This window comes from Anser cygnoides, unplaced genomic scaffold (genome assembly GCF_040182565.1).
Source record: "Anser cygnoides isolate HZ-2024a breed goose unplaced genomic scaffold, Taihu_goose_T2T_genome scaffold_46_1, whole genome shotgun sequence".
NCBI classification, from domain to species: domain Eukaryota; kingdom Metazoa; phylum Chordata; class Aves; order Anseriformes; family Anatidae; genus Anser; species Anser cygnoides.
This window is the reverse complement of record NW_027103070.1, coordinates 1,099,674-1,122,761: the sequence shown is the minus strand read 5'-3', so window position 1 is coordinate 1,122,761 and position 23,088 is coordinate 1,099,674. Positions and strand designations below refer to the sequence as shown.

Here is a 23,088-nt window from a genome sequence, read left to right as displayed (position 1 = left end):
AAGATTTTAAAAAATATGTATGTTTTCTGGATTTTTTTTCTGCTTGTAAGTATTGTCTCTGGGTATTCTCTTTTCTAACAAGTAAAATTGGCATATAAAAATCCTTTCTGCAAACAAAATAAGCTTTAGGTCAAAATTAAGTTCTTGACATTAGGATATGCCAGATATGTATGTTCTGCATATAAAACATTATGAAATATTTTTGTGTGCTTCTTTTGCATTAATTCTGAATGTTTAATGAATCACTTATTCCCCCTGAAATGTTACTTATGTGACCATATTCTACTCTTTGTGCAATGTGTATGCAGAATGACACAAAATTAAGATTATATGATAAATCATAAACCTGACACTGATGTTTTTGTTTAATTCAGCAAAATAATTTTAAAATATCTGGGTAATTAAGCATTCCCCATGTAATAATTTTGCATCACACTTCCAGTGGGATATGAAATATGCAGTTTTAAAGTTTCAGCATATATTTTTACCACTCGAGACACATTAATGCTAAGTGGCTTTCAGAGAAGACTGTTAATCGAGATGTAGGATCCGAGGTGCTGAAAGTTGGATCCAAGGTGCTGCTGTGCAGGGAGAATGACCTTGTTCTCTCTCCTTCTTTCCCTTGCCTTTCCAACAACCTCAGGCAGTGTCTACAATGTATTTTCAATGTTTCCGTAGTTGAGGAGAAATTCTTATATCTGTATGCTTTATAAGTAATGCAGGAATAATATGGTTCACTTTCATTCTGTTCCATATTTTCCACCATCCAAAAACATTGGAAGGGAGCTTACTTCCTAAGTTTGGCTAGAGAGACTTGGGGTTCTCTCCTTGTCACAATTGTTCTGAAAACTCCAAAGTAATCTACCACTGCTGCTAATTCTGCTATAGAAATCATAATATTTTTGTGTTCAGTTGTTATTTTCTCAGGGTACTATGTTTTCCTGAGGAATGCAAATTAGTGCAGGAAAGTTTTAACTCAATTTTCTGTAGCATCAGTTCCCAGTGATCATTTGGTACTTTACTTGTTTAGAGGCCAGTATAACTCCTGTAATAGTATACTGGGTCTCTCAGATAACATTCTCTACAACGATCTCACTTAGTTTTAATAATTCCTCATGAAAAGGCACATATCATCAACAAATCTATTGTATGGGTATATTAGAGATAATACCTATGTGCCAAGATAAGCTTATTTATTTCTGCTAATACTTTTTTTTTTTTCCCTTCAGAAATTAGTAAATGAGACATTCCAGAAGCTCTGGTTTACTCCAACTCCACACCATGACAAAGAAGCAATGACCAGAAAAATTTTAAACATCACTGATGTGGTATGTTATACAAATTTGAATGAGGTTGCATGCAAAACTTGATTATGTTTTTAGTATCTTTGAAATATTGTCTGTAGTCTTTTAGAAAGCAAAAAATATACAAGTATCTTACTTATCAGATAGTTTTCTTTATGTATCTCCTGACGCTGAATATATGATAGAATTATTCATCCAATGGAACAAGCTTTAGGAAACTTTAAATGCTCACTAATATGCTGGCAATGATAACTGGGACCATATTATATTCAAGTTGTATAAAACGCTTGTTCAGTTAACAGAACAAATTTCTATTACGTATAACATTTTCCAGCAAATACTAGTAGCAGCATATAGTTAAGCCTAGCTAAGAAATTGTCTCTTAAAAGAAAATTTTCCTCAAACAATTGATAATGTTTATTTTGAAAGATTAATAAGCTTTTTTAACAAATACAGGGTCAACTAGAGTAAACTAATATCTGCAGAATTGCATATACTTTCTAGGAGCAGTGAATTAAACAGCATGTCTCAAAAATCTGTTTCAAATAAAATGCTTATACTTCTGTAGTGATAATGTGTTGTGCAAAATCTCTGTGCTGAGGTGTTTTCATACCAGTTTAACAAAGGTATAAAGATCAAATAAGTACTCATTTCACTACTTTAAATTGTGTTTAAACTCTATCCTGCTTTTCAATATTTTTACTAAATGATAGTGTAGTATGCGTTTTTCCAGACTGGAAAGTTAAGCAATCTGACTTCAGCTTAACTCGGTTCTCCTACTAATTCTACTTTAGAGCACTTGTGAGCTGTTCTTGAGGTATAATGAGAGTTAAAGATTGGTTTGTTTATATTAAAAGTGTGTATGTGCACATATACGCACACACACTTGTTCATTTTTGATATGTCAGGCTTGTATTTATGCTTTAATCTGTACAAAATGTCATTCTACAAAACCTGATGAGAAGTTTTTTCAAATGCAGAAAATGGTTTCTAATCTCCAAAGATATAAAATCATTGTACTGAATGCATTAAAAAAAAAAAAAAAAAAAAACCACAACAGTATCTATGCATGTTTACTGTTATAAGATAATATATGTATTGAAGTAATATTTCTTCAGGTTCCTTTTTTAACCAGTTTATTCTCAATACTGCTTTTAGGTTGCAGCTTGTAGAGATACAGGGTATGATTGGTTTGAACAGCTTCTTCAAAATGTAAGCAATGAATTTTGAATGTATGGCACAATTGTCATAAGAATATTAACATTTCTTTTGATGCTAAAATACATTGGAGGGGGACTACAAGAGCAATCCATTCAGTAGACAAATTCAATTAATGCCCTTTTGAAAACATGACTTTGGGTTGTTTCTTTTGTTTGTTTGTTTGTTTTTAATCTTTATTGCTGTGATTTTCTTTGTCTCTGACATTAGTTTCTGTATTTCTATATGATCTGTTTTAAAAATACTTCACACTTTGGTTTGTATTTTGGGCAGAGTTTTTTTGTTTGTTTGTTTGTTGTTTTTAATTTAATGGTGTCCTCAGTAATTAGTGACATTACCTTATCTGTGGGCTTCATGTTCTTAATTCTGAAATGAACATCTGGTACAATGTAGATTTATTTTTTCAGTGGCAGATAAGTATATATTCTAATAATTTCTAATATATTAGTTACACAGTTCATAAAAAGAGTGAATGTTTAGAGTATTGCTTACTTCTACATATTTTACTTTCATTGTTTTTTTCTAAGAAATGAGCTTTCTTTGTTTATATCTGTTAGCCTGTGTTAACTTTCTCCTCTACATCTTCTGTGCACCGGTTAATTTTCAAGCAAAATTAACAAAAGCAGGAATGGGGGAATTAGAGGTCTCAAAAAATTTTACTTTACCCTGGAGCGTTATGAAAATAGGTAGCCAAGTAAAATCGCATGCCCCTTAATGCCAGCAAGGCTTCACCACGGGCAAATCGTGCCTGACCAATCTGGTGGCCTTCTATGATGGAGTGACTGCATCAGTTGACAAGGGAAGACCGAGCGATGTCATCTACCTGGACTTCTGTAAGGCCTTTGACACAGTCCCACATGACATCCTGATCTCCAAATTGGAGAGATATGGATTTGAAGGGTAGACAGTTCGGTGGATAAGGAATTGGCTTGAAGGTCACACCCAGAGAGTGGTGGTCAATGGCTCTATATCCAAGTGGAGGCCGGTGACAAGTGTTGTACCTCAGGGGTCTGTCTTGGGACCGGTACTGTTTAATATCTTTATCAAAGGCATGGACAGTGGGATGTAGTGACCCTCAGCAAGTTTGCAGATGACACCAAGCTGAATGGTGCAGCTGATACAAGAGAAAGAAGGGGTGCCATCCAAAGGGACCTGGACAGGCTTGAGAAGTGGGCCCACGTGAACCCAATGAGGATCAACAAGGCCAAGTGCAAGGTGCTGCACCTGGGTTGGGGCAATCCCAGACTGGGAGAAGAACTCATTGAGAGCAGCCCTGCAGAGAAAGACTCGGGGGTTCTGGTGGACGGAAAGCTTGACATGAGCCGGCAGTGCGCGCCTGCAGCCCAGAAGGCCAACTGCATCCTGGGCTGCATCAAAAGAGGAGTGGCCATCAGGTCGAGGGAGGGGATTGTCCCTCGATTCAATTGATTCAATACTTAAAGGGGGCTTATATAAAAGATGGAGAACAACTTTTTGCTTGGGCAGATAATGGGGGATAAGGGGGCAGATAACGAATGACAAGGGGGAATGGTTTTAAACTAAAAGAAGGGAGATTTAGATTAGAGGTTAGGAGGAAATTCTTCACTCAGAGGGTGGTGAGGCACTGGAACAGGTTGCCCAGAGAAGTTGTGGATGCCCCATCCCTGCAAAGGTTCAAGACCAGGTTGGATGAGGCTCTGGGCAACCTGATCTAGTGGGTGGCATCCCTGCCCCCTGGCAGGGTGGGTTGGAACTAGATGATCTTTAAGGTCCTTTCCATCTCAAGCCATTCTGTGGTTCTATGATTAATGCCTGCACTGAAGAAAAGGCTACAGTATGACTTCAATTCTTGTTAGATATTGAAGCATCTTCAGGGACATAATTTCAGTCCCCAATTTTTTTTCATACAAAAGAAGGCTCAAACTGATTACAGTGTTCATAAAAATGTTTCATCTTAGTTTGATTTTTTTCTTTTGCATAATGTCAAAAACATTCTTTTTGCCTTTGCACTTTTTTCTTAAGCATTTTTAAAAGCCTTCTATTACTTACTGGTAGCAAGTATTTCTAGATTATTGTTTTCCTCATAATTTCATGAAGCACAAAGTTAACTTTCATCCCAGTGCAAAAATCAGTAGAACTGCTGTCTTCTGTTCTTTTGTTGCGGTTCATTTTTCTTTAATTCTCTAGCATTTTGATTGTTTTTAACTTCCTTTAATTTTTTCTTCACAGTGTAGCTTTTATGGAGAAAATAGAGATTCTTTTGTAATGCAAAATCCTTGTGTACCTGTAGTAATTATTATAAAACCGGTATGTATCCGGTGTAAATTAATGCACCAATGCATCCTTACTACTAAATTGTTTTCTCTTTCATCTGCTATAGCTGTTGAAGTCAGAAGAGGATGCCTCATATAAACCTGTGAAGAAAGCCTGTACTCAACTTGTTGACAATTTGGTTGAGCACATCATTAAATACGAGGAATCTTTATCAGGTAATACTATTTAGAATCCAGTAGCTAAATTGCTTTGAATTTTTATAATAGTTTAACAGTGGTTGTTAAAATTACTATCATGAAAAGTTACTGTTACAGAATTCCTATCACAAAACCAGTGATAGTGAATTATTGCATTTCAGTCCATTATGAACTTTTGAGCACTGCATCATAATAAAGCTTCCCTAAGTTTTCTTTAGTTAACCACAATAACACAACTACTTTTAAAATAATTTGTTAAAACTTTTAGATCACTAAAACCAAAACAAATATGAAATGCTCTATTTGCCTTAATATGTTCCACGGTTGTAATAGGAATCATTGGCTGGGCCAATGTTCTGTATACAGAAAATATTTAAAAAATACTAATGTCTTTGAAGCATCTCTGCTTCTTATTTCACATATTTTGTTATGAGAACATTATGTTCTCATCTCTAATGCTCTTATCTAATAAGAATATACAAGAATATTCTGTACTGATCTTGAAAGATATGTCATGAAAGATATTCATATGATACTTAGGCCATATGTTTTTAATTGATCAAACAGTGCTTAGATCTAATATCTTTTGTGTATTTTCTAATTTTTGCAGATTCCGACAACAAAGGCGTGAATTCTGGTCGCTTGGTTGCTTGCATAACCACTTTGTACTTATTCAGCAAAATCAGGCCCCAGCTAATGGTCAAACATGCCATGACCATGCAGCCATACCTCACCACTAAATGTAGTGTAAGTAGAGAAAATAAGAATATTAGCCTTGTTTTTCCCCAAGGTAATTAAGCATAGAAATAAACGGCTGTCTTGTATGCTTAATGAAATTGAAGGTAGGAAAAGAGAAATAAAATTGTGTTTCTATTTCACGAACATCATATCTTCTAAAGGTACTAGGTCCTCTAGTATGATCTCTGTAGCTTCTAAGATGCTGTTCCTCATCATCTACCTCCACGTTTTACAGCCAAATGAAATTGAAACCTCTACTGCCTCTTTCCCTTGAGGACTGAAAACCACTTTTTCACCTGTTACAAAATCATTCCTTAAATTTTTTTGTTTTGCAGTCACATTCTTAAAAGTAGGTAAGACTTAACTTATGAATATTAAGACTAAATGTATGGTTCCATGAGACAGGATGATTTCATGTATAGTAAATGTATCAGAAGGAAAATGTCCTGCTCTGTCCTCTTCAGCACCTCTCTACTTTCCCTAGCTTCAGCACCTCTTCTGCCTTCCCTAGCTTCCACTTATGCAGGTTTTTTGTGCCCCCCATAAGACAGTTTACCTCTCAAAAATAATAGAGAGCTATAATGCTAAACCACGCGCTCCAGTAAAGTGCCTCCCCCTCCTCTGAAACATTGTGGAGCTTTTTGTTACTTTGAGTAGCACAGTTGTCTCAGTGAAGGTTGTGATAAATCCTTTATCTGGCAGAAGGAGCAAAGCAGATCATGCAGCCATGGCTAAAAAAAGAGCATGGCTGAGTGGGTGGCAGCACTTTATTGAATTAGGTCAGCTGCCCAGGGAAGGACAGCTTTGAGAGTACTTGTTATCAGGTGAGCCTGTAGGTATATCCTAGCACTTTGACACAGTTTCCCATAGGATCCTACTGGATAAAATGTCCAGCATACAGCTAAACAAAAACATCATACGATGGGTGAGCAATTGGCTGACGGGCAGGGCTCAAAGGGTTGTGGAAAATGGGTCCGCATCAGGCTGGTGGCCAGTCACTAGTGGGGTCCCCCAAAGCTCCATTTTAGGGCCAGTTCTCTTCAATGTTTTTATAAAAGATTTGGATGTAGGACTAGAAGGTATTTTGAGTAAGTTTGCCGACGACACCAAACTTGGAGGAGTTGTGGACTCTGCTGAGGGTGGAAAGGCCTTGCAGAGAGATCTGGACAGATTGGAGAGCTGGGCGATCACCAACCGCATGACGTTTAACAAGAGCAAGTGCCAGGTCCTGCGCCTGGGACGGGGCAACCCTGGCTATACGTACAGACTGGGCGACGAGACGCTGGAGAGCAGCCCCGCAGAGAGGGATCTGGGGGTTGTGGTTGACAGCAAGTTGAATATGAGCCAGCAGTGTGCCCTGGCAGCCAGGAGGGCCAACCGTATCCTGGGGTGCATCAAGCACGGTGTCCTGGTTTCAGCTAGAATAATTTTCCTCCTAGTACCTGGTAGGGTGCTATGTTTTGGATTGGGATGAAAAGAGGGGAAGACGTATGAGGAGCAGCTGAGGTCACTTGGCCTGTTCAGCCTGGACAAGAGGAGGCTGAAGGGAGACCTCATCGCAGTCTACAGCTTCCTTGCGAGAGGGAGTGGAGGGGCAGGCGCTGACCTATTCTCCTTAATCACCAGTGATAGGACCCAAGGGAATGGTGTCAAGCTGCGACAGGGGAGGTTCAGGTTGGATATCAGGAAGAGGTTCTTCACTGAGAGGGTTTTGCACTGGAACAGGCTCCTCAGGGACATAATCACGGCACCAAGCCTGTCGGAATTTAAGAAGCATTTGGACTGTGCTCTTAGTCATATGGTCTGAATTTTTGGGTAGAGCTGTGTGGAGCCAGGAGTTGGACTCGATGACCCTTATGGGTCCCTTCCACCTCGGGATATTCTATGATTCTATGATTTTCTGGATTCGGTCCTGGAGCACTCTCTAGGCACATCTCCAGCAGATTTTCTTTTAGAGCTGTTTCCTGACTAACAGTATGGGAAAGGGGTATCTGATTATTTACTTGCTGCAACATCTCTTTAGTGGCTTACATCGCTTTTGTTACACAGGTTGAGATGAACTGTAGAATAAATTCACCACTGTCAACTTGAATATGTTAAATAGCTTGAGCGTAGCATATGGGAATTATCCTATCGTGATCAGTGAGCCTGATTTGTCAAAAAAAGTCCATTTGTATCAGGATGTATATATTTAAATATAAGAAATGTTTTCTATAGATTTCTCACAATATATATAAATTCATAATTATGCAAACTAGTAATCGTTTTAATTGTAATTTCCATATTAGTGCACATTATTGTCTATTTTGTTTAAGCCACATTCAGCCATAGCACAACTTCATTTGTTGCTGATACCTGTTGCCAGGTGTTGTGTGTTCTCTAGTGTGCATCAAGAAGCATTCTGTAGATTTGTTGTAGGACTCTTTAAATATATATATATATATATATATATAATAAAATTATCAGGATCAAAAGTTTTCAGGTATGCACACAGCCTTGATGAAAGGTGAAATTCTGCTTCTACAGATTTTTTTATTTCTGGAGGTTCCATAAAAAACAAGAACTAGCTTTCATAATAATAAGTAATTTAATATCATATGTAAACTATATGAATAGCATTCTAAATCTTTACTAAATACCTCAGTGATATCTTACATAAGAGCTGGGATTTTGTGTATATCAGTGCATATTAATAACAGTTATAGACAGTTTATAGGTAACATATACAGAAATGTTAAATGCTGTAAACACTCTTGTTTCAGACCCAGAATGATTTCATGGTGATCTGCAATGTTGCAAAAATCTTAGAGCTTGTAGTGCCACTAATGGAGCACCCAAGTGAGACCTTCCTTGCCACTATTGAGGAAGACCTCATGAAACTCATCATCAAATACGGCATGACGGTAAGATTTTAATTGCTAATATTCAGTTGTTGATTCAATTTTATGTTGTGAAATACATGGTTTTGATTTAATGGAAGTCTATCTTCATTATGAAGTTGCTTATGCTGGTCATAGGACCGAAACAATGTTCTTGGTTTACTGGAGTTTGTACGTGTTGTTGCTATATTTTAATGATTATGACTTTGGGCAGGTTTTCAAAGCAGTCTAGGAGATAGACTGCTAGAGTGTTTGTTTTAGTTCTACATATCTCCACAAAAATCTCGATTTTAATTTCTAAGTATGTAATTCATTTGTTCTCTCTTGCTCCTAGGTTGTTCAGCATTGTGTGAGCTGTCTTGGCGCTATTGTGAATAAAGTCACTCAGAACTATAAATTTGTGTGGGCCTGTTTTAATAGATACTATGGTAAGTAAAGTCAAGGCACAACGTGTAAGTTTCACTTTTCAGTTTTGGCTACAAGTCTTAGGGATGCACCATGTTTAAATACTGTCATTAAACATTTTATCTTACTGTAGGTGCGCTTTCAAAATTAAAAAGTCAACACCAAGAAGACCCCAACAGTACAATACTTACTGCCAATAAACCAGCACTCCTTAGATCACTTTTCACTGTTGGAGCTCTATGTCGGCATTTTGATTTTGATCAGGAAGATTTTAAGGGCAACAGTAAGGTAAAATAATTTGTATTTACTCTCCAAGTCTTATGTATATTGAATGTTCCACTTTTATTTGAAAGCACAGTATTCCTAGTTGCTCAATGCTGTTTTTTCATAATGCATAGAAGGATGTTTTTTGGTCTGTAAATATGTGCAAAGGCCATGTAGTAAGACTGTGTTTCTCTTTTCTTTTTGATATTCATGGTTTTCATAAGAGATTAAAAGCATCTGTTTCATCCTCAAACAGTTGTCATTTTTGTTGTAATTTACTCAGGTTAACATTAAGGATAAAGTACTTGAACTGCTGATGTATTTTACAAAGCATTCAGATGAAGAAGTACAGACAAAAGCCATTATTGGCCTGGGTAAGAAATATTAATAATTTTTATTATTCTGCTATAGTAAACATCTATGCATTCTAGCAGGAATTTATGTATTTATGTAGTGGCAGGGAGTTTATTTAAAATCAAACTTCACTACATGTTTTATTTGAGAAATTGCTAGAGAAATGAAGTCAAAGGGATGCTAATTGTATACTTCTGCAGTAGAGTGGATGCTTTTGACAGCGAATGCCTTTTCGATGCGTGTCCAAGTTTTAAAAAGCAGTGGATTTCAAAAGCAATGGAGATGCAAGTATTTTTAGCTCCAAATCTTGTGTGGTTTTTTTTTTTTTTCAGTCCTCAAGGTATGGTTAAAGAATAACTAGAAAAAGGGCTGGAAAAATCTTGAGCATTCTAAGTGAAGGGCCAGATCTTCTGCAGGAGTTAAGGGAATTATGGCAGTTTGTAACAACTGGGGGTTGTTCTGTGAGATTTCACTAGACATTGAGATGATGACATAGCCTAAATATCACTGTTTTTTTTTTAGGATTTTGACTGTATTTCAATTTTAAATAGATTCGTTATCTGAAGGCATTAGTGTGGTATCTCAGTGACTTGCAGTAATGCATGAACTGCCATTGAGTGATTTGTATCACATTTGTCTTCTGCTCAAGGACAGAATCTGTACTTGTGAGAGAACCTTGTTTGGGCAGATAGGCCTTGGTTTCTGGAAGAGTTCAGTTCATGGTTATGGCTTGCTCTAAAGAAAGTTCTCTCTTGTGTGTGAGCGTGCTATAATTTAACTGTAAGCTATAGTTTAACTATGGGCAATAATTTGCCTTCTTATGCTGCTGTTTTGGTGGCTTTTTAGATGACTAGTAAGGGCTCTGAGAATAAGAACCAAGACTTAATCTTGATTTGAAATTCTGTGAGAATCCATTTCAGACAGCTGAGCAGAATTAATGGCTTTAGAGTTGTCTCATTTGCAGGAGCAATGCCATGGTGTTCTGGACTAACTGGAGTTTTTCTAGGCATTGCATCAAGGTGCACAACACTTCCTGTAGTTTAGTCAAATTTAATTGTCCTGTACAGGATATTGCACATGGGACATGGGCTACCATGCTAACCATAGGCATAATTACTTTACTCATGGACGTTGACAATATTGCATTAGCCAACAATGTTGCTAACTTAGAGACTGAACTCTGATCAGTTTGGGGGAAGGGGAGAAGGTGGGGGTGCCTATCAGTAGTTTTTTTTTTTTTTTCAGATTTTTCTTCCTCTGCCTGTAAGCACCTCGGTCTTTATTTTAAACCTCAGAAAACTGTTTTAAGTGATATATTGATCTCATCTACATACTGGTTCTATTTTGGGGTTAGCTGTTGTATGTGTGGACATGTGGTAGACAGGGCAAAATTCTACCTTACAGGCTGGTAACTGAGCCAAGTTGTCAAATCATTCAACATTTGTATGAAGCAATAAGGTGAAAAGAACTAGCAAGCTATTTCCATGTTTATGCAAAATAAAGGTGTTGCGTGAAGAATGCGTATTTTCCTATCAGTAATTATTTGTGTGTCCTTTCGGTAAGGACACTTAACAGGCTTAGCCTTTGCTTTGGGATGTGTCACTCCTGTTGAGGGAACCTGGCCACTATAGTTAAGGGTAACAAAAAATGTTTTTATAAATATATTAACAGCAAAAGGAGGGCCAAGAAGAATCTCCATTTTTAATGGACGCAGGGGGGAACATGTCTACAGAGGATAAGGAAAAGGCTGAGGTTCTTAATGCCTTCTTTACGTCTGTCTTTACTAGCCAGACCACTTATCCTTGGGGTACTCAGCCTCCCGACCTGGAAGTCTTGGACGGGGAACAGAAGAACCACCCCACAATTCAGGTGGAAACAGTTAGAGACCTGCTGCTCCACCTGGACTGTCACAAGTCCATGGGGCCAGATGGGATTCACCCGAGGGTGCTGAGGGAGCTGGCGGATGTGATTGCTGGTCCGCTTTCCGTCATCTATCAGCGGTCATGGTCATCCGGAGAGGTCCGAGATGGCTGGAGACTTGCTAATGTGACGCCCAGCTAAAATAAGGGTCGTAAGGAGGACCCGGGGAACTACAGGCCTGTCAGCCTGACTTCGGTGCCAGGAAAGGTGATGGAACAGGTCATCTTGAACGCAATCACACAGCGTCTGCGGGACAACCGGGGGATCAGGCCCAGTCAGCATGGGTTCATGAAAGGCAAGTTCTGCCTGACTACCTCATCTCCTTCTATGACCGGGTGACCCGCCTGGTGGATGAGGGAAAGGCTGTTGATGTAGTCTACCAAGACCTCAGCAAGGCCTTTGACACGGTCTCCCACAGTATTCTCCTGGAGAAGCTGGCAGCCCATGGCTTGGACAGCTACGCTCTTGGCTGGGTTAAAAACTGGCTGGACAGCCGGGCCCTGAGAGTAGCAGTGAACAGAGTGAAATCCAGCTGGCGATTGGTCACCAGTGGTGTTCCCCAGGGGTCGGTGTTGGGGCCCATCCTCTTTAATATCTTTATTGATGACTTGGATGAGGGAATTGAGTGCACCCTCAGCAAGTTTGCAGATGACACCAAGTTGAGGGAAAGTGTCTAGCTGTCGGAGGGTAGGAAGAACCTGCAGAGGGACCTGGACAGGTTGGGTCAATGGGCAGAGGCCAATGGGATGAGGTTCAACATGGCTAAGTGCCGGGTCCTGCACTTTGGCCACAACAACCCCATGCAGCGCTACAAGCTTGGGGCAGAGTGGCTGGAAAGCTGTGCAGAGGAAAGGGATCTGGGGGTGCTGATTGATGCTCGCCTGAACAGGAGCCAGCAGTGTGCCCAGGTGACCAAGAAGGCCAACGGCATCCTGGCTTGTCTCTGGAATAGCGTAGCCAGCAGGACCAGGGAGGTGACCATCCCCCTGTACTCTGCTCTGGTGAGGCCTTACCTCGAGTACTGTGTTCAGCTTTGGGCCCCTCAGTAGAAGAAGGACATTGAGGCCCTGGAACGTGTCTGTCCAGAGAAGGGCTATGTAGCCGGTGAAGGGTCTGGAACACAAGTCCTATGAGGAGCGTCTGAGGGAGCTGGGGTTGTTGAGTCTGGAGAAGAGGAGGCTCAGGGGAGACCTTATTGCTCTCTCTAACTACCTGAAAGGAAGTTGTGGGGAGCTGGGGGTCAGCCTCTTCTCACAGATAAGCAGCGATAGGACTAGAGGGAATAGCCTCAGCTTGTGCTGGGTAGGTTTAGGTTGGAAATTAGGAGACATTTCTTCTCAGAAAGAGTAGTCAGGCATTGCAAGGGATTGCCCAGGGAGGTGGTGGAGTCACCATCCCTGGGGGGTGTTTAAGGAGTGATTGGACTTGATGCTTAGGGACATGGTTTAGTGGGTGACATCGGGGTAGTAGGGTGATGGTTGGACCAGATGATCTTGGAGGTCTTTTCCAACCTTAATGATTCTAGGATTATATGATTAAGCTTAACCGTAAGTCTTTTAAGGTCTGATTATGGTTCTCTTCCCAATGTGTACCTGCAAGGCAAGTCGAGGATATAACATTTTGATTTTTGTTCCTTGATGGTTCCTTGGAGAGCTCCTAATTATTCAGATACTGACCACTACACTGGATGTGCTTCCAGACCTGTATGACTCTTCTTACTGCAGCTTCCCTAGGTCAGCACCCTGTCTTTATCAAGAGTATTGCTTTCATGGCTGATAGAACTCCTTATAAGTTTTGGATGGTGTCCATATGAAAAAGCAATACTGTTTGGATTAGAAAAAGCTATGCTGTTGTAGGAATTGGGAGGGGATAAATTTCATACCTGTATTTTGAAACAAGACTTAAAAAAAGAAATATAATTTCTAGATGATAATGTGGAATATTTCCTCTTCCCCCCCCCCCCCCCCCCCCCCCCCCTTAGGATTTGCATTTATACAGCACCCAAGCTTAATGTTCGAACAGGAAGTAAAGACTCTGTACAACAGCATTCTTTCAGATAAGAACTGTTCAGTAAACTTAAAAATCCAGGTGTTAAAAAACCTCCAGACCTACTTGCAAGAGGAGGATACACGTATGCAGCAGGCAGACAGAGAGTGTAAGTGTTAAATTCTTCTGTGCTAATGAGGCATTCAAAATCTAACTTTTTTTCATACAGTTATTATATATGTGAACCGAATCACTTAAGGTTGTTATCTATCAATAATACTGTACACAAAGTATCCTAGGAGAATTTTCAAAAACCATTATGTGCATAGGTGTATTGAGAAGTGTAGGTTATTATTAACTTTCAAAATGTATAAATTCTGGAAGCAATCCAGAATACATAATTGCTGTAATGATGGTAGTAATGCTTTTCATCAAAATCTTCTCTAAGGTTAATTTGCAGATACAAAATAAGAAATAATAAGAAAAAAATTAGATTAAAAACTTTTTTTAAGGAACAAGAGTATAATTAAGGTCATGTCTCTAGTTTTCTTGAATATTTACCATCAGATTGTTCTACATTTCATGAGATCATAAACACATTCTAAGACAGCTGAAATGTGTATATATTGTAAAGCTTAAAGATCAGTATGCATCAACTAATGGTGAAGTAAATGATTATACTGTGGTGAGTGTTATTGTTTTTGTCCTTTTTACAGGGAAAAAAGTAGCAAAACAGGAAGACCTGAAGGAAATGGGTGATATTTCCTCAGGGATGAGTAGTTCCATCATGCAACTATATCTCAAACAGGTCCTTGAGGCTTTCTTTCATACCCAGTCCAGTGTACGCCACTTTGCTCTAAACGTCATTGCACTGACATTAAACCAGGGTCTCATCCATCCTGTTCAGGTATGGTAGGCTTTTTTTTTGGGGGGGGGGGGGGGGGGGGGGGGGGGGGGGGGGGGGGGGGGGGGGGGGATAGTATTTTGGGGGGGACACTGGATAGTATTACTTTTCTGGTATAAGTATAAATTTCAGGTGTATGCCAGGCCTTTTCCTTCCTTTGATTCTTTATACTGGAAACTGTGTTAGCTTGTCCCCACCTCAATCCCCATATCCTCCAAACACTATGAAATTCCAGAGCCAATGTCAGAACTGTCTTCAGTCCTCATCCATTATTCTTTGCTTACATAATATTTTTTTAATTATTTTTAATGCTGCACCCATCATGCATGTTCAGTCATAAGTTGTGTGCTTGTTTTTTGTTTTTTTTTAAATGACATTTTTTGTACTGTAAATTGACTTTCGAGTTTGAGAGAAATAGGAATGCTACCTGAAACCTTGCACAACTTCTACCATTATTTGTAATGCTGGTCTTTCTTGTATATTGTACTATGTGCTTGCAAAAAGTAGTCAGGTGGTTAAGTTGCATAGAGTTTCCTATTCTAGTTCCTGCAGTAGTCAGAATACAAGAACAACAGTGTTCTGACTGGAAGAACAATGGAAGAACAAAGAGTGAGAAAGAGGTGGTACAATGACTCTGAATAATTATTTCATTTTTTTTTTCAAGTGCGTGCCATACTTAATTGCTATGGGCACAGATCCAGAGCCCTCTATGAGAAACAAAGCTGACCAGCAGTTGGTGGAAATAGACAAAAAATATGCTGGGTTCATTCATGTAAGTAATTCTAAATTAAAATTTTACAGAATACTGTTTGCTGATAGTTTAACACTTGAATATGCCTCAGCTGCAGAAAAATAGTATCAAGTAACAAATTAACTATAAGCAGTTGTAAAGAAGATCCTGACTCTTTCCCCGATCAGAGATTTCTGTTGTTAGAAATAGAAAGAATGTAATAGGATGTAATAATTTGAAGCATCTCTTCCAGTCTAAAATTGTCTTTAATTTATAATTCACAATGTTTTGCACAGTGAATAGTACACGAGCATTTATTTGATAAGAGATAAGGACAGGTGTTTCATAATGTTTAGCAACAACTTACCTATATCAGTAGACTAGGGAAAAGAACACATTGTTCAAAATAGGATTTTAGGGTATTGAGGCTTTATGAATTGTAATCTGAGCTGAAGGAGCATAGGAAGTTGTTTAGAACTGGGGGATCTTGCTAAAGGAAAATCTGAGGGCTAAGTGAGGACTTGTGGAGTTGTGGCATAGTGCTATTAGTTCTGTTTAAGATCTGAAATGGCACTGCAGAACCTTTACCTTATCACAGAAGATCCCATTCTTGGTTCAACATGTGTACTACATTATGGAAGTTCCCAAATTTGTTTTGTATTCCACTGAAATTGGAGCTTTGTACTATTCATGGTATCCAAATATACCTAATGCAATAGGTAAAGGCTGTCAGAGGAGATTTGCTCTGTAGGCAGCTCTGATTTAAATCAATGTATACGTGAGGAGATAGCTATACTGAACAAAAGCAGAGGTGGTATGAGGAGAGTTGGATATGCAGCCTAGGTAAGGATTCATTCTGTTCTGAAATTTCAACAGCAGCCTTGAAGTAAGTAAAATCAGCTGGAAATTCTAGGATATCTGCAAAAAATAAAAAAAAAATAAAAATCTCATTTTTTGTTGGTTATTTTGCACTAATATGGACTCAGTATTGGTTTCACTATAGCTGACATAAGCATACACATTTGGTAAAATATTCCGTTCATGTATGAACATTTCAGTATTCTTGAAAGTAGTTTAAGTTGAAATACCTGGCTGCAGTTGGTAAATAGATTAGCTGTATATGTTTCTAACATAGAATGAATGGTGAAAGCAGTTCACAAGACATTTTGATCTCTGCCACAAATTCTGTTTTAATGTTTGCCGACTCAAGAGGTAGTATCACTGCAGTGCATGTTTGAAAGTTCAACTTCAGATGAGCAGCCACTTAAAAGGAAATAAGCTTAAAAAAAAAAAGTTAGTTTCTGTTAACAGGCATTTGTTTAATTTTCCACTGCAAAAAAATATATTATGTGTTTCGGTTTTACTGCTTGAAAGCAATGGTTTAAATAAAAATAAATACTTTTCAGATGAAAGCAGTGGCTGGTATGAAGATGTCTTACCAGGTGCAACAGGCGATCAATACCTGCCCAAAGGATCCTGTAAGAGGTTTTAGACACGATGAATCATCCAGTGCATTGTGTTCACACCTATACTCTCTGATTCGAGGAAACCGTCAACACAGACGAGCATTTTTAATTTCTTTACTCAACCTCTTTGATGATACTGCAGTAAGCATCACATTTCTTTCACTTCAAAAGAAATTCAAATATAGCAGTACAAGCTTAAATTCTCCTTTCACAATGTATTTTTATGACATATTGATAACTTTGTTTCCCTATTGTGTTTTGTTTTGCTTTGTAATATGAGGTATTTACATATATAATATTTGTTATTTTTGCATCATTCTATATCTTTCTATATACCCAGTTTGGATTGATCAAAAATAATGTATCTTCAGTTATGGCTAAATTTTACGTATGTTCTTTAGAGTCAGGTGGAAGATATCTAAAATAAAATTTGTTATGTTTTTTTTGCTCTAGACTGTTAGGAACATATGATAAGAGTATAAATCCAATGTATTTATAGGTACGCTTATAATTTTGTATTTATTCTTAATTTCCAGAAAACAGAGGTGAATATGCTCTTGTACATAGCAGACAATCTAGCATGTTTTCCTTATCAAACACAGGAAGAGCCACTGTTTATAATGCATCATATAGACATTACACTATCAGTTTCTGGTAGCAACCTACTACAGTCATTTAAAGAGGTATGTGCCTTTATAGTTTACTATATTTATTATTGTGGCAACATAAGCTTCTCTATAATTTGGTCAATTTTTCAGTGAGTACAGTACCATTATTATGATATGGATGAGCAGCATTACTTTGTAACCAGTAGTTAAAAAACAAACAAACAAATAACCCTCTTTGTTCTGGCCTGGATTTGGAAGACGCTAATTAAAAACCTTTCCTTACATTTCTGCTTACGTTATTAAAAAAGAAAGAAAAATGTTAAGATCTCAATATTAAATACCTATCATTTCCTAATATTTCTGAATAGTAATAAATTGCATGCATCTGGAAGTACATGAACCTGGAATCATCATGAAATATTGGTTTATTGTGGTGGTTTTAATAATAAAATCCAGTTTGCTGTTTAATTCTTTTTGTTCTCAAGTAGCTGATGGTAGTTGCATGTGTGTCACCTGAGAGACTTTAAATGCATTGTTTACTGCAAGAAAAGTGTGCGGTATTTCATTTCATATGGTGGTATATAAGAACCCCGGTCATGGTATAGTACCTGTTGTTACGGCAATACACAACCCTGTAAGAAAAAGGCCTCTATTTCTCAGGCTTCTTCATTTCCTGGACAACTTTAATGATAAAAGGTCCAAGCTGTTAAGAAGCAAACCCATTCCAAGAATTTCCAATCTGATACTAATTACAAGTCAGAGTTGATGCCTGGAAAGTACACTGCTTTGTGTTCTCACCCCACCAAAGTTGATTTTTAATCTGCTAGAAAAAGACAGATTCTTCAGATTGGGCACCAGTGTGTAGCACCCAGCACAGTAAGGATGAGATGCTGACTGGGACATCTTAAGTTCTGTGTTATGAAAAATCATAGTATGTGCAGTAATAATGCAAGTGTGAAATTCTGTAGCTCTAAAAGTAGTAAAACTGATTATTAGTAGCACTGTGTATGATCCCTTGGGGTTTCTCTGTTCAGCAGCGTAATTAATATCATAACGTTTTAACAGAGGCAAGGATTAAAAAGAGCTTGGACTAGTCTGTACCAAAGTACTTATGGAAATATATGTAGTGTACAAAAATTATACCCAGGTGACATATAAATGGAATTTTCTTCCCGATTTATTGTATTCTGCCTTCTAATGCATTTTTCTGGCACTGCTAAAAGAAAAACTTTTTAAGAATAACGTGCCAGTGGAGTACTTGTTGCTTCACTTACTTCTGTTGTACCCACTTGGGGGGGGGGGGGGGGGAAGTAGTCTTTGGATCAGTTATTTTGGGGTGGGGGTCAGGGTCAGGGGGTAAATTGAGCATCTTTTTTTCCATAAATAATTTTAATCTTTGAATATTGAGTTCTGAATTATTTGTTGTTGTTTTATTGTTCAGGGAATTCTTGCTGATTTCAGCCAATGATGATTTTGGAAAGATTTTCTAGAAACAGGCATGATGCTACTTTACCCTAATTTTGGAACGTGTTAATTTCTCTCTGTCACAGTCTATGGTGAAAGACAAAAAAAAGGAAAGAAAGCCTTCATCAGACGAGGAGGCTGAGAGTGACAGTAACAGTGGTAGTGAGAGTGAAAGTGAAGAGGAAGCTTCTAAGCCTCGGAGATTACGGAAACGAGTAGACTTTGATTCAGATTCTGATGAAGAAAATGATATAAATGCTGTGATGAAATGTTTACCAGAAAATTCAGCTCCTTTAATTGAATTTGCAAACGTGTCCCAAGGCATATTATTACTTTTGATGCTGAAACAGCATTTAAAGAACCTCTGTGGATTCTCTGATAGGTAAGGATTGCTTAGATAATAGCCTGATCTTGTAATTTAGTGGGTTCTTTGTAAGGATTAAGTTTGGAAGTTTTTAAAAAAAGTTATTGTAACTAATTGTTTAAGCAATAGATTTGTGTAAGAGAAAAATCGTAAATGTAACAAGTTGAATGTAATGAAAATGAAACTTTGTCTTAGAAAAAGCAATGATTAATTTATTATCAGGATGTCTATTGTAGATGAAATGATGAAAGTATGACTGCTTATACTGAAGATTTTAAAAGCTTTTCCTTGAAATTATTTCAGAATTTCCTTAAAAACTCTTCTTTCTTGTTTTCTTTAAACAGTAAAATTCAGAAATATTCTCCATCTGAATCTGCAAAAGTTTATGATAAAGCGATAAACAGGAAGACAGGAGTGCATTTCCATCCAAAACAAACTCTGGATTTTCTGCGGAGTGATATGGCTAATTCTAAGATCACTGAAGAAGTGAAGAGAAGTATAGTAAAACAGTACTTAGATGTAAGTAAAGTTGCTCAGCAGAAAATCTAAAACTCTTTTAAACTGGCTAACACAGTACAAACTTGAAAGTAGATGCTAATGAATTGGACAAACATTTCAAAATGTTATGTTCCTGGTAATCTTATGTGATATTCTGATAACTCACAACTTTCTTTCAGGAACACATGAGCTGTTCAAGCTTGAAGTTGTCTGCCATACGTTTTACCCTGTTTCCTTATCTTTCCATTTGATTTAATTTAATGTAGTGTCATATCAGTGGTTATTTTTAAAGTTACAGTGTGGACCAATCTTTTTTTTTTTTTTTTAATGTATAGTTTAAGCTCCTTATGGAACATTTGGATCCTGATGAAGACGAAGAAAATGGAGAGGTGTCAGCTAGCACAAATGCTCGGAACAAAGCAATTACTTCGCTGCTTGGAGGAGGCAGCCCTAAAAACAATGCAGCTGAGACAGAGGATGATGAAAGTGATGGGGAGGATAGAGGAGGAGGCACTTCAGGGGTGAGGCGGAGGAGGAGTCAACGTATTTCGCAGCGTATTACGTAAAATGATTTTTATGTGCTTATAAATGTCAGTCTATTATATTAAATGTACACCAAGTAATGTAATCCACATGAAAGCATTTTGTAGATAGAGATTCTCTACTTAACCATTTATACAACTTTTGTAGAAAGTTTAACAGAAAAGACAATAATAAAAAAAATAGAAAATGAGATTTATCCAGCATAAAAAGTTATTAATTTTCCTTTGGAATGTACTGTGTGTTATCCTTTTTATTGTTGCCAAGTTTTTATGTAGCTTTATTATTCATGTGTATATATAATTTTATATATCAATAAGAGATAAAGACACGGGTACAAATTAAGAGTATGTGATTTTACAAGGATATGTTAACCCCTTGGCGCTGGCGGTCGCGGTGCGTCTCATTGCCGGCAATGGAATGTGTGCTGGGAAATCCCAACTCCCGGCGTCAAGGGATTAAAAACAATAAAAGCAATAATTTCACTAAAGTTCTTTTGTGTAACACTTGATCTTTTTTCCCCCCCAGTGTTTTAGTCATTGAGAAGGTCAAAACGAAATTCAGACTCTACGGAGTTGGCTTCACAGATGAATGAAAGTGTTGATGTCATGGATGTCATCGCTATTTGCTGTCCAAAGTACAAAGACCGACCACAAATTGCAAGAGTAGTACAGAAAACCAGCAATGGCTTCAGTGTTCAGTGGATGGCAGGCTCCTACAGTGGCTCCTGGACTGAGGCTAAGCGCCGTGATGGCCGCAAACTGGTGCCTTGGGTAGACACTATTAAAGAGTCAGACATTATTTACAAAAAAATTGCTCTAACGAGTGCTAATAAGCTGACTAATAAAGTTGTTCAGACTTTACGATCGCTGTATGCTGCCAAGGATGGAACTTCCAGCTAATGAATTTGTACATGCAGCCAAATTTGCAGGAATTGAAATAACACAAAAACTTGAAATATCAACTTTCTGGAAACAAACAAGCAGTTAAATGAAGAGTAAGAATGGGACCTGGGACACAGGGAAAAAAAAAAAAAAAAAGAAGGAAATGTTTGGTAAACATTTTTGTGGGAGCTTCCTTCGCTGTTGTGCAGCAGAAACTTCTCAGTTCATTTTTACTCCCACTGTATTATAGTTTAACAAAAAAAATGTTTATATCTTGAAAAAAAAAACAATTTCTGTTTAAAAAAATAAACAAGTGAATGTTGGAAATTAGTCTGTTAATGTTCTTAATAAAGTGTTCTTGAAGTTTAACCTAGCAGCGGATGGCTTTCTTTAGCTTAGCCCAGTTTCCAGGGAAGCATTGTTTTTCCAGGCTGTAAAATGGCAGAACCTCCTGGATATATAATTTATTCTGTTGAAGGAAAAAAAAGTGGGGGGGGGGGGGGGGGGGGGGGGGGGAGCATGCAGTATCTCTGACCTATCTGCAGGAGGAGTTTTTGTAAATGTAGATTTTGATGTATTAGGTCACCGTGAAATACTACAAGAAAAGGGATCCCCAGCAAATCTGGTGGAATGAATACTGCAATAAATTTTTTTACTTCTCTTTGTTACTTGTCTGTTTCCATTTGAATTTCTTATTGTAAAGAGCTGTTTAAATCCATTTATATTATTTTGCAGTCTTTTATGTAATATTTACTATATTAGTGGTTTTCAATTCAAGACATAAGATATTGTTTATACAGTTTGTATAGGCTGATTTCTGAATAATTGGTATCTTCAGTTTTATCCCTTAAGGGATATAAACACAAGTTAACTCCAGGGTTTTATTGTATCCTGCAATATTTAGTGTTAACTATATAATTTAGCACTGTGCCAAACACATTTTCAAGAGTACATTTTGATATAAAAAGAAACTATAGTTTATTCCTTGTATGCTTCAATTTCTTTCTAATGCTGTCCAAATGGTAATTTATGATAGTTTAAATTTTGGGAAAGCTGAATGACTATTCTGCTTGGGCTAACTGGCCACATATGCATGTCTCTGGGTTAATATATATAAAGGTTTATGTCAAAAGGAGATAGCTACCAGTATCTGAGGAGTGAATGGGTACAAATCTGGGTAATTATGTTACATTCCTTCACAAATTATTTTTTTAATGTTTGTATATTAGACTTTTTTTTTTTTTTTTTTTTTACAAAAAATCTAAACCAGCTTACTTTTTAGGGGAATATTAAACCCTGCTGTGTTTTCAGTATATTTATCTATAAAACATGTTCCTCAATAAGTAAATCTTTCTTCATGTTTATTTTCTTTCACAAATTTAATTTATGGTAGGATATTGCTTTTATGAAACTATCTGGCAGAACTCTAATGTGTTATTTGATTTGTGAGTAAAAGTAACAATATTCCAAAAGATTTTAATGTACAGGAATAACATTAAACTGAAATGATTAACAACTCCTCAGAATCTAGTTAGTAATTGTTCTTATGGGAAACGCCTTTTTGCTGTTTCACCACTGGAATTTTTCTGAACAGAAATATTTTCCCACCTTTTTTCTTCACTGTTGATGTTTTCTTCACTGTACAAAAGTCTACATCTTGAGCTAAGATAGGTATTGATAAATTTGGGAGAAGTAGAAGTCGTGCCTGCAGCTCAGGGTGCAGAACAGTTTTGTAGCAAATGATGAAATACTGTATTTCTCAGGGCCAGGAGCAGCTTTTATAGTGGGAATTTCATATATTCACTTTGAGAATAGAGGGGTTGTATGACATGTCACATGTTATTAGTAGAAAGTTGAAAATACTTCAAGGGAAAACTCCAAATGATAAAAACAAGAATTTCATATAGATCTGCAGTCTCAAATGAAGTTGTGTCACTAGTCTGTTAGACATTTCTGATGCTATTTATATTAAAGCATCATATTTTTAATAGGTAATACAAATATTTCAGTGATCATAAACATTTTTTTCCTGGTCATGTGGCTTTCCCAATAGCAAAGAAGTTTGTTTGTTTTTAATAAATTTTAATTTGTTTGGTATTTGTTAAAATAAAA

The 23,088-nt window shown here is 37.4% G+C and overlaps 1 protein-coding gene across 1 annotated transcript in view; it reads left to right on the top strand.

Annotated features, from left to right (window-relative positions):
• The window catches only part of LOC136789456 (nipped-B-like protein), a 100,229-nt gene extending 79,647 nt beyond the window's left edge, over nt 1–20,582 (top strand). Inside the window, exons 26-41 of the mRNA XM_066989515.1 lie at nt 1,230–1,328; nt 2,463–2,516; nt 4,882–4,990; nt 5,583–5,719; nt 8,473–8,613; nt 8,924–9,017; nt 9,128–9,282; nt 9,542–9,632; nt 13,514–13,687; nt 14,235–14,425; nt 15,087–15,194; nt 16,559–16,759; nt 17,155–17,301; nt 18,777–19,072; nt 19,399–19,573; nt 19,888–20,582. Of these exons, the coding sequence (XP_066845616.1) occupies nt 1,230–1,328; nt 2,463–2,516; nt 4,882–4,990; nt 5,583–5,719; nt 8,473–8,613; nt 8,924–9,017; nt 9,128–9,282; nt 9,542–9,632; nt 13,514–13,687; nt 14,235–14,425; nt 15,087–15,194; nt 16,559–16,759; nt 17,155–17,301; nt 18,777–19,072; nt 19,399–19,573; nt 19,888–20,118 (2,403 nt within the window). The 3' untranslated portion in view covers nt 20,119–20,582. The remainder of the gene's footprint in view (nt 1–1,229; nt 1,329–2,462; nt 2,517–4,881; nt 4,991–5,582; nt 5,720–8,472; nt 8,614–8,923; nt 9,018–9,127; nt 9,283–9,541; nt 9,633–13,513; nt 13,688–14,234; nt 14,426–15,086; nt 15,195–16,558; nt 16,760–17,154; nt 17,302–18,776; nt 19,073–19,398; nt 19,574–19,887) is intronic.
• Nucleotides 20,583–23,088: the final 2,506 nt, after the last annotated feature.